Source organism: Phoenix dactylifera, chromosome 17 (assembly GCF_051530095.1).
Source record: "Phoenix dactylifera cultivar Ajwa chromosome 17, Ajwa_hap1_PhDact_Kaust_v1.1, whole genome shotgun sequence".
In the NCBI taxonomy this organism is placed as follows: domain Eukaryota; kingdom Viridiplantae; phylum Streptophyta; class Magnoliopsida; order Arecales; family Arecaceae; genus Phoenix; species Phoenix dactylifera.
The window spans coordinates 16,998,463-17,010,000 of NC_143206.1; the positions used below are offsets into that span (position 1 = coordinate 16,998,463).

The 11,538-nt window shown below is 36.0% G+C and overlaps 1 protein-coding gene across 2 annotated transcripts in view; it reads left to right on the plus strand.

Annotated features, from left to right (window-relative positions):
* Nucleotides 1-2,111: 2,111 nt before the first annotated feature.
* LOC103706726 (LIMR family protein Os06g0128200) overlaps nt 2,112-11,538 on the plus strand; it is an 11,902-nt gene continuing 2,475 nt past the window's right edge. Inside the window, exons 1-8 of one of the 2 annotated variants that reach the window (XM_008790940.6) lie at nt 2,112-2,861; nt 2,966-3,051; nt 4,762-4,880; nt 5,175-5,285; nt 5,576-5,674; nt 5,804-5,926; nt 7,297-7,359; nt 7,449-7,513. In XM_008790940.6, the coding sequence (XP_008789162.3) occupies nt 2,512-2,861; nt 2,966-3,051; nt 4,762-4,880; nt 5,175-5,285; nt 5,576-5,674; nt 5,804-5,926; nt 7,297-7,359; nt 7,449-7,513 (1,016 nt within the window). In that variant the 5' untranslated portion in view covers nt 2,112-2,511. The remainder of the gene's footprint in view (nt 2,862-2,965; nt 3,052-4,761; nt 4,881-5,174; nt 5,286-5,575; nt 5,675-5,803; nt 5,927-7,296; nt 7,360-7,448; nt 7,514-11,538) is intronic. The other variant, XR_015974277.2, reaches the window with a different exon arrangement.

Sequence of the window (11,538 nt, forward strand, 5' to 3'; positions counted from 1 at the left end):
TCTGTTGTATCTCACTTCATGTTCGCTTCCATGTCAATGTCATGCCTCAGAGACACTTGTGAGATGTTTATCTTGCTTGTGTTTGATCTGTGTTAGGGCCAGTTTGGTTTTGCAAGTGGATTGGGAGTGACTTTTAGATATTTTCTGAAAATGACACTTTTAAAATGTGCTCTTTTTGGAAGTGAGCATGTCTACTACTTCATCTGCATGGAAAGTAAGGGATGTTGAAGTCATGAAAGTATCATACTTTCATTCATGTTTGGTTGCATGGTGTAGAAGGTCACCTTCGACCACTTTGAATGTTTGCTTGCTTTAAAAGTGGGAAGATATGATCATCTCTGGAATGGATGGTGAGATTACCTCCCTTTAGAGAACTTGTGTTACATATTTAATCTCCCTTTTTATTAAATATAAATAAAAATATATTATAAAGAGTTGACAGATTTGATACTATTATTATATTGTCGACTATGCTTATAATATTTAAATAATATTATATGTTTTAATATTGTAATTATGAATAATAACCTATCGGGCATGTGTTGACTGAATTAGCTATTATTATTACATTATTCTATCAAATATTTAATAATATTTCTTGTCATATATAATGTGAATCAACAATAAAATGCTTGAATAAAATAATAATATTTGTTGATTAATTAATTTGTTAATGTTCAATTAATATAAGTTAATATTTATTACAAAATTATGGAAATAATCATGTATTATATTCAGTATTTTTTACTTATTCAGTTTTGAAATTATTAAGTATTTGACAATTAAAAATATCACTTGGTATTTCAAATCATGAAATATAATATAAATCTTGAAAAGTATGCTATCTTTAAAGCATGCAGGTATTATTTTAATATTTTTTAGGTATTTAATCATGCACGAATTGAATAAAATACTGCTAATCTATTGCTAATTATTTTTGCAATATTTGCAATTTTTCCAAGTTAGCAGCCATTGAGTCAAGAGCAAACTTTTAATGGTCAATGTTCCATACTCAAAGATAATTTTTTTCTTTTAAAAAAAGAATGATGATGGACCAAACAAATATGAATAAATTTTTTAGGTAGCATTAAAAGGGTAACATATTACAAGGAGGGAGACTTCAAGCCTATACTTTCAACAAATCCAATGTACAAAATACATGTTCCATTTCACTATTTTTTAGACCCAAGATCCATACATAGTAGTAAACTTCATTTTATAAGACATATCAAGTGCAAAGTTAGGTCCTTCCCATATAGTCCTTCAAAGCAATTCTTGGTACCCCTTATCTTGTATGCAAACCAAAAAATAATTAAAAATAGAAAACAAGCAGCAAATTATGTGTAATAATTCTATCTTAGTAGATATCATGGGGGATCTCATGGATTGCATGGGCTCAGATTGTGAGGGCTTGTGTGATTGACAGTGATAGAAAGGAAACTGAAACATAGTTTCTCATATCAACAGAATCATATCCAAACCATGTAAACCATCATCATCATCAAAAATAAAATAAAATAAATCATGGCACCAATATTCCAAGGAATTCATGAAAAATTACACTAGTGATTTGACGCATTTGCTAAAATTGTTGACAAATATAAAAACAAACTATATTCAAACCATGAAATCTATCATCCAAAAAAAAAAATCATGATAGTAATCTTAAAAAAAAAAAAAAAAAATCTTTGAACAACCATCAAAACCAAACAATGACCAACAAGGCAAATTAGAAAGAATCCATGATATATAGAAAAAACAAGTCTTAGCTCATCCATAGCCTATCTACCATTACCACCAGAGATGGCAACATACTTCTCTTTATTAGGTATTCTTTGTTGGCACAGGGAGTTATATCTCATTTATTTATTTAAAATTATAAGAAAATGGTAATTTGGATAGGCTTGGTTTCTTGCGAGAAGATTGTCTCTGCTGGGTTATTCAAAAGAAACTGAATTTTCTTTTTTACAGGTAGAAATTTTGAGGGTAGATCAAAATTATTCCTGACCTTCCACACCGCATGAACGGCTAAAATTTGGGCCCCACTTTGGCCTGAAGCGAAGCGAATCAGCAGTCTCATCAAAAAAGAAAAAAAAAAAGCCAGCAGCATCAGTCCAGACTTCCCATTCCCCTGCGACCTAATCGAACCCTGCTGGGTGCCAGCCTGGCCGTTTTATGCTCCTCTTCCCCCTGTAAACAACTCCCTCTAATGTACCAAAAAAAAAAAAAAAACAACTCCCTCTCCTCTTTCTTTTGAAACCAAGATGGGGCGAGAGAGACCAAGAAATCCGAAGAAAGGAGACGTCTAAACTAAGAGCTCCGAGATCCAACCGCATTTCGCTCGGACTTGCCTTCTTCTCAAAGGAAAAGGGAAGGTATTCCAAAGGGAAAGCGAGAGGGAATAAAAAGAACACAAGAAAGAAACAAAACAGGAGAAGGGAGCAACAGAGATCGATTGGATCCGAGCCGGATCCGGGTCCGGCGGAAGGAAAGAAGAGAAGGGGGAGATCGATGGGGGATTTCAATTTGGCGCTGGTGATCGTGGCGGTGGTGGTGTCTGTTCTGGTCCTCCTGGTGAGCGTCTACTTGTTGGTGAACTACCAGCATCCGGACGATGTGAACCAGGCCTACTTCCCCAAGCTGGTGGTGGTTCTTGGCCTCTCGGTCGCCGCCATCTCCATCTTGATGCTTCCGGCCGACGTCGCTAACCGGAAGGCGTGCCGGCATGCCATTTACAATGGGGCTTGTAATCTCACGCTCCCGATGAAGACCCTCTGGCTCGCCGTCTACATCGCCGATGCCGTTCTCGTCTTCTTCATCATCCCCTTTGCCATGTTCTACTACGAGGGCGACCAGGACAAGTCGATCCCCTCCCAAATCCCGCAACTCCCTTGTTTTTTTTAAATATTTAGATCCTAGGGTTTCTTTTGCTGGGGTGCTGAAGTGGTGGCGGGTTCTTGCGCAGGAGTGTGGCGAAGAGGCTGAAGAGCGCTTTGCTGTGGGTTGTGACCTCCGCCATTGTTTGTGGGCTTGTTCTTGGCATTCTCTATGGTTAGATTCTTTTCTCTGTTTCTCTTTGTATGCTCGTTATTGCTGCTGCTTTTTTTTTCCATTTCTTGCTTGGAATTATAGTTTTGCAAAAAGAATAATATCTTAAGGTGATCAAAGATTGCTATGTTCGTCCTGAACTGGTGGAAGGGGACAATTAGTGGAACTTTCGGTTTGCAATGTATAGATGCTAATTTTGTTTTCAAGATTGTGGAGTGTTTTTGGTTGTGGAGGAGTTTTGCGTCTATTGGAAGATTGGTGAAGAATGTGGATGAAAAAGAAAAGATAGTAGAAGGGAGATTTACAATTTCTGAAAGGAAAGAAAATAGAAAAGAGATTTTCATGATTGAAGTACTTAATGATCCAAATCACTTTTCAATAATTGAGGGCCATGCTGGCTGGGTGAATTTTTTATTGTTGTTCCTTGGATATCATCTGTTGCTATTTGCTTGTAGAAAAACTTTAGTCTGAGGCAGATCTAATAATCATCTGCTTGTAAGTACACAATTAGGAATATAAAGATCTAAAAGGGGTTTTAAGCATTAGCACTATCACACTCCCTCATCAATTATTATCTGTTTAGGTGGGAAATTTAAAAACAAAAAGATGATAACTTCCTTAGCTATCAATTTAAACACGTCCAAGAGGTACTTTTGGGTATGATTAACATTGCTTTTCATCATGTAGCTTTCCAAAATAATTTTGCTTGAGTATCATTGCATAAATAGGCAGCATTTACATCTCCTTCAACAGTGAAGCTGATTTTAATGGTTCGTAGCATGATACTGCATGATGTGATATTTTGCAAAGCCCTGGTTTATGTGGTCATGATATCCGATACTTATGCCTCACCTATAATTTTCAGTAGATGAAGTTCAAAAATACATCACACCCCCAATTATGCTAGAACTTTACTGGATTCTCTCTCCTAGTATTATAAGTGGTCTCAAGGTCAGAAGGCTTTCTGGATTCAAGAGTACTCTCCCCACAATTTTACATGCTGTGGAGGTGTGAAATTCTATGTATATTAACTCACTCAGTATACTAGCACAACAAAAAGGCCATGATAATATAATAAAGTGTGGCATGGTTATTCAGGTTGTGCCATAAGGGTAATTGTATCCGGGATGTATTCAAGCATTTCATGGCTTAAAGGTTTAACTTCTCTTGCTGATTAAACCAATATCTTATTTCCTTCTGTAATTTTTGGCTTCAGATTCTTGTTTTTATATTATATTATTTGGATATCATTTTTGGTACCCCAAAATATTCGGTTTTTAGACTTACTATTCTGGATACTATTGCTAGTCAATCATCATGTATGCATCATTATAGTGCACGTCTTTCTTTGATATAGTGAAAATGACCCAAAATTTCTTTTATAAGCGCTCTATTATCCTCCAAAAATGCCTGAATCTATAACCAATGACCATTTTTTTTGGAGCATGATTGGAACTTCTACATATAATCTATGAAATAGTTTATTAATATCTAAAAATATTTCAATATATGAAATTTTTTATTTATTGCTTCTGTTATTGAAATGTCATGGTGTATTGGTATGTCATCAAAGGTGAGAAGCTGTATACGAAACAGCTTTTCTAAATGTTTTAGTTCTTCCATTTTGAATCTGAAACAGTTGTTTGTTTATAAATCTGCTTTTGCACTGCTGCAATGCAACTTTCCCAACTGACATTTTGTTGGCCGAATCAGCTCTGGTAGGTAAAGTGGACTTCACAGTCAGACACCTCTCTTCATCCGTAACAAGCTTCCCAAGTTCTTGGACAGGATTATCAAGCAGTCAACCTTGTTTAACTCCATTGACTCGTCAGGTTCCATTCCTTATTTGTGCATGTTTTCCAATGTGTACTTTAGATTGCTTTCTTTGGGTGTGTAAACTATGTTGGACTGCGTTAGTTTTATAGTTTCATTTCAAAAGTTTCTTTTGGTTGTTTTGAAAATTTAAATTTAAAGAACATAAATTATATGTTTTTTTTAGTAGGTACTTTTCCACCCAAATCCTTTTTTATGAGTGTTAAATCTGTCTTTGTGATAGTGTCTGTGGATAACAGGAAGTCTTTAATATCTCCTTTATATAATCATTGGTTGTGGCTCTTTGTCTCCAGTGTGCTGCATATACAGCAAGTGCTTCTTCAGAAACAACTTGGACAATGCGCGCCACCTTTCCAGAATATGTGGTTGCTCTGGCAACAATTGTTGGATCAGTGTTATTCTCAGTATGTTCTGTATCTTATAATATCAAGCAATTATAGTAGACATTCTTTTCTCTTTTTTTCCTGTTTGAGGTGAAGCTGGAATTTAAGATGGTGGTATATTCTGTGAAGTTCATGTAATTCTTATGGTGAGGTAGCATTTATTTTATGAAACATAGCAATCTGAAGCTTGCTTTGGCTGACACATTTAGATCTAAAGTTGATAGATGCTTGTAGAATGCATTTCTTGGTGTTTATATATATAAGTCTAACTGCTATACCTCTCACCAAGTCATTTTGGTTTTTCATGCTAGATATTTGGAGGTGTCGGGATTGCTTGCCTTCCACTGGGACTCATGTTTGCATTTATACGGCGCCCCAAGGCTGTCATTACTCGCTCACAATATATAAAGGTGTACCTTGTGTCTTGCACCTTATTGATGTTGAAAGTCAACCACTGTCCTAATTCATATTTGAATGTTTACTGGTAGTTACTTACATGGCTTTTTTTTCTTTTCATTATTTGCACCATGATCCTGTAGGAAGCAACTGAATTGGGAAAGAAAGCTAGAGAATTGAAGAAAGCAGCAGAAGCCCTTCATCAAGAAGAGCGAAGTGGTAACAAGGGGAGAAAATGGCGTAAAAATGTAAAAGCTGTTGAAAAGGTACACCTTATCCCAAAGTGATTGATTTGTCACATGCAGCTGCAATCATATATCTGGCTATTTTATGTTTTCCAATTTGATCAACGAATTTGGCTAGCTGATATGCTTTGATTTAGGAGAAATCCCAGTCAGCCACCTTTTTGGTGTAGGTCATGCAACCTGCAGTTCAGTATTTGCTTTTGCTGCGTCACCTAAAGTTTTATTTCTCTTTCACATTTGGCTATTGTGGTTGATATCTGAAACCCTGTGTTTAGGTTACATGCTTTTGATTAAGGTAGAACAATGCAACCAGTTCTTTCCTAATTATTTGGAAATCATTATCTTCCTTTTGTTGCTTAGGTTTTTTATTTGTCAATAGAATATGCTAAAACCAATTCACACTTATGAATGCTACTGGTCATGAGCCCACTTTTTTTCTTCTGGAACCTACGGAAACTTGTTACTTGTGTAGGCATGCCTGGAAGTAAGATGAAGGGATCTTCTATTTTTAGTTAAATATATATAGATTCTTTTCAATCAGATGTTTAATCTGTTCTACAAATCTTGTTGAAAAAAATTCATGGTTTATCATGTGGTGTCGTTAGCCACAAGGACATGCTCATTGGTTGCGCTTAAGCTTTGGACACAGGGACTAGATTTGGCTTAGATCTTAATTACCTTCTTTTAGGTCCAGCACTGTCCCCTCGCTCTGGCTTAACAGCAGTACCGTCATTCTAAGTAAGATCTTGAGTAGACAACCCTTTGATTTGTTCCCCCTTTTCTGAGAACTATAATCATTAAAGCTTTAAATATATGCTACTTGATGTTACACATTCTTAACCGTTGGTTCCCACATTTCTGCTGTTTTTTGGATTTCTTGTTGTGATATCTATCCAAGTTACCTTAGGTGTTCGCATCCTTTTCTGGACCTCTTAAAACAAGTTTTAGATCCCTTTTCCTTGTCTGGGATTCTAGTCTTTCTTGTACATTCTCAGTATTAGTGTGCTATCCAACATTTCACTCTAGAGATGTGCCTTCAACTCTTCCTGGCTAGGTTGGTCCACACACTTGGCTTATAATTTTATGGTGGGTCTGATAAGAACGATGGAGAAATAAGAATATTTCTGTTTGGCTATTAATGATAAGGCAGGTGCTCCCACATATGAGATGCCCTCACCATTTGAGTTCGTACAAGGAAAGTCAGCTGTAATAAACATTTCTATTTTTAATTTTTCATACTTTGGTGTTCTGGAATAGTGGTTATGGTTTCCTTTACGAATTGGAACCTTAAATAATCTTCATATTTTGAAGGCTTGCTGTCCTGTTATTTGACTGCTATCTGTGTCAATATTCTCTAACGAAATCCTATATTTTAATTATCAAATCATTAGGAGTTGCTTCTCTTGGAAGATGATATGAAAGCTTTGGAGGAAATGTATCCTCAGGGAGAAAAGGTGAGGACAGTATCCTAAAACATCTGGTATGTATCTTCCTTTCTTTCTTTTCTTTTTTAATATAGATATTACCTTTCATTCTTGTACAGGCAGAGACTGCGTGGGCTCTAACTGTCCTGGGTTACTTGGGAAAACTTGTACTGGGGATTGTTGGGTAAGTAATTTATCAGAAAATGCCATCATTAAATCTTTATGTATTTCCAGTTATGCTAAGTTGTTTTTTCTGTATGCATAATTTATGAATCTAACTGTTCTAGTAGAAATTGTATGCTGGAAACAGCGCAGAAGGGTATGGAGTATTTGCATCTCTTGGTAGTTTGACTATTCTGATCATTTTGAGAGAGCTTTGCAATTTTTGGATTAGCTGAAATTATCTGACTGCACATACACGAGCAAGAAAATTTGCTTTGGAGCAGTTTTAGCATTCACAATCAGTTTTTCCAATCATATTGTAGTGGTATCATGTATCATGTTGTAGTGATATCATTATCATGATGCCGTTCACCTGTACTTTTCGATAGTTTGTGATGGAATCATTGCTCCCTGCTGGCTAAATATAGAGGAGGTTAATATTTTTTTTTCCCAACCCAGAGTCTACAATAAAACCAATAGCATCAGAACAGTAACCCACTAGAAAGGGAGCTCAACTAATTTCTTGGAAATTCATACTTCCATGCTTTTTCTGCCTCCAGTCCCTTCCCCTTCTTGTCAACCAATCAGAAACAGTGCTGGCCTCCTTTTTTATGCGAGAATTGTAATAATACTGATACTTATGAGCAGGTTTTAATTGTTATCCAAAACAACCCTCTGAAAAACATTAACACATGAGAAAGCCATACAATAATCAGATTATTTACATAATATAAATGTTATAGGTGAACCAGCTGAATGCTATAGCTTTCAATGCGAAGCAACTGTAGTAGAAAGGGGTTGCTCTCAATTAAAAATATGTGGGTCAGGACTGTGTGGTCAGAAGAGTGCATACACGACATACTGGATGTCTGAAACCTGCAGATGATTCATGTGATGTTTGAATCATGCTCCAAACTGATCTAAATAGTAATGACGGTGAGGGTTAAAAGTGATGATGAGAAATGCTAAAGATTTTGTTGATCTGGTCAATCTACATATGTATCAGGTATATTGCAAGCAAAGCCACTTTGAAAATCCTTCCTGCTGTTTGAAGTCAAAAGGCAGAGTTACATGTGATGTTTCATTCTCTGCTGTGGCCACTTGTAGACATCATGGTGTCTTTTGATCGCACATCTGAGCCATGCTCATAGATTGCATCCTTTTTTTTCTGCTAAGAGGAACATAAGAGCCTTAGTGGCAGGACGAGAGGGGGAATAGAATATGGCCGGTACTGAGAAAACAAATTTCCAAAACAATGATGACATTTCGATAATGTTCTTGTGGTTGTTAATTAAGAAAAAAAGTAGTGAAGATCTGGAATAGTCTAGGAGGTAGGCATTGCCCAGGATCAGAATCCAGGTAGTGAAAACAGTCTCTTGAGGGAATATCTTATACCTGAACTCCTATTTTGCATGGATGGTCTAGGAAGAATGGGTACTTGAAAATGGATGCCTTGGCTGTGTCCGATACTTATTGGATATGGATACTTGTCCGATATGGCCCATACACTTGTCCGATATGGCCCATATCCAGAATATTTTAATGTTTATTTGTATTTTGGATACTTCATGGATACGTGTAGATACTTTCATAATACTTTGAGGATACTTCTAATATAAGTAGTGGATTAGTGGGCCTGGGTCAAGTAGGCTTTGGACCTAGATTTCCATCTGGGTTCAATAACTTAAAAAAAACAATAAGGTTGGCCTGATGGCCTCCCTTTCTCTCCTGTGGCTTGATGCCCTGATTTTGAGGAGAGGGTGGAGTTAGAGAATGGGACTGAACATGGGCTGCTGCTAGTCGCTGGCAAGGGAGGACGCCAGCATGAGAGTAGCAGCATCCAGCAAGCAATGTAAGTAGTTTTATCCTTTCTTTCTCAATTCTTTCTTCATCTCTATTATGAGTAGGGATTCTTTTTCTTTTTTTCTTTTCCTTCACTTTTGATGTTGGATCCTCATTTCTATTATGGGTAGAGGAGATGACAAAGTTTTGGAGGGTTGACGAACCCTAAAATCTCCCCTCAAAAATCTCTTACATTTTTTTTTTGAAATAGAATAATGTTTTATGTTCTATCTGCAAGTGCTTTTACTCATGTTGCTTTTTTGTTCTGTGTTTCATTCATTATTTTCATATTTTCTGCATTTAATTTTTTTCACAACATTTTTTTGTTTATGTAGCTAGCTTGCTGTGTTATTTTTAATAGTTCTTTTTTTCTAAAATTAGTAGAGTCTTTTGCTGGATCTTGAACTTTGCTGCCATTTATTCTTCTTAATTTTTCCTAGGCTGCATGTTTCTTTCAATTATGTTGCTGGCGTGCTGTTGCTGGCTTCTGCATATATCTTTCTTGCATAACAGAGCACAGAATATTTGTTGCATTACATGTTTGCCGCATGTGTCTTGTAATTGTGATGTTAAATGTTGTTATATTGTGTTTCAAGGTCCGCAATCTTAGTATGGGGTACTGTACCGATACATTAACGGTTCGGTACAATACAAATCAATATGGTACGGTACACACTTTGTACCAAGAAAGTTCTTAAGCTATGTTTCTCACTTTTTATCTTGATACACTTTGGTATGGGTTGGTACGCACCTTAGTTCACGTTGATACATCTTGGCACGGGTTGGTATAAGGCTTGTATGGATCCGATTATGATTTTCGTACTGATTCTGACCTAGTACAGTTCAGTATGCCCCAAACCAGGCGGTTTAGGGCGGTATGATGGTTCATGTTGTGTTTTATGATTAACCAATCATGCTTATCTGAACTTTTAAGCATATATATATATGTGTGTGTGTGTGTGTGTATATATATATATATGTATGTATGTATGTATGTAGTATTTATTTATTGCCATATTCTAGATGTGTAGTATCCTATTTTTTTCAAGATTTGATGTATCGGCATATCCGTACCCTATATCTGTATCCATGCTTCTTATATAATGGTGCAAGGGCTAGGTTCCAACGTTATTTGGGGTATCAAATTCTCTGCAACTCCAAAAATTTAGGATTTGATGACATATCTACATAAACAATATGTAAATTTCTGTGCGAATAATGCACAAATAAAGATGTGAATCAGTATGCTTATAATTAACAAATAAATATCAAACCCAACACTCTTCATCTTTCTAAATATCTATATTCAAAAGAAATCACATTAATCTGTCAGATCTCTGTCAAAAGTTATGATAAAAGACATCATAATGTGAGATGGATGAAACTGAGCCATATATGTATCATTCTGAACCCTAAGTGAAGGCTATAGATGACTTGTGTCTGTGTATCTCACATTACTTAAAATATCTCATTATTTTTTTGAATTTGTTTTAGTAACCTTATAACTAGTTAGTGAAAGAATATACCGTTTGTTATCTGGCTATAAGTACTGGTACATTTAGATGTCTTTTTTACATTTCCACATCTAAACCTCAGCCTGGATGCATACTACATTGTTGAATTCTAGCTGTATCCTTGTCGTCCTACAATTTGTATTTCATGTTTTTGTGCTGCTCGAATTGATTTTTAAACCTAAACTTCCTGGTAACCGGAAAAAAAAGAAACTTCCTTTCATAATCCTACCTCAATCTTCATCTTTTTGTTAGCATCTTCTGCCAGTACTATTTTGTTATAATTAACATTTGCCAGGTTTCTATCAAAGTCAATGCACTTAATGTTAGTATTGTTAGAAGGGCAAAAATCAATCTTTTAATTATCAAACGGGTAGGCCGAATGATCACTATGAAGCGAGGAAAAGAAAGGTAAGTTTATGTAGAATAGAGGTAGCAAAAATGGTACATTTGGGTAATTCCATGTCTCTCAGGATGGATCTCCATTCTTAGATCGATTTGACCTCAAGTTTTCTCTTTTAGAAATAGTAGCTGAAAATTAATCTCTCATTTAGGTATATCCAATGGAAATACCGTTAATAAGGAGTCCATATGCTCGACCTGACTTGACCCACCCAGATTGCGAGCCTTAATGGCAACAAGGGTTCATAAGGTTGCCTTTGACAATTAGAAGGCATGAGGCTTCTTGGCTACA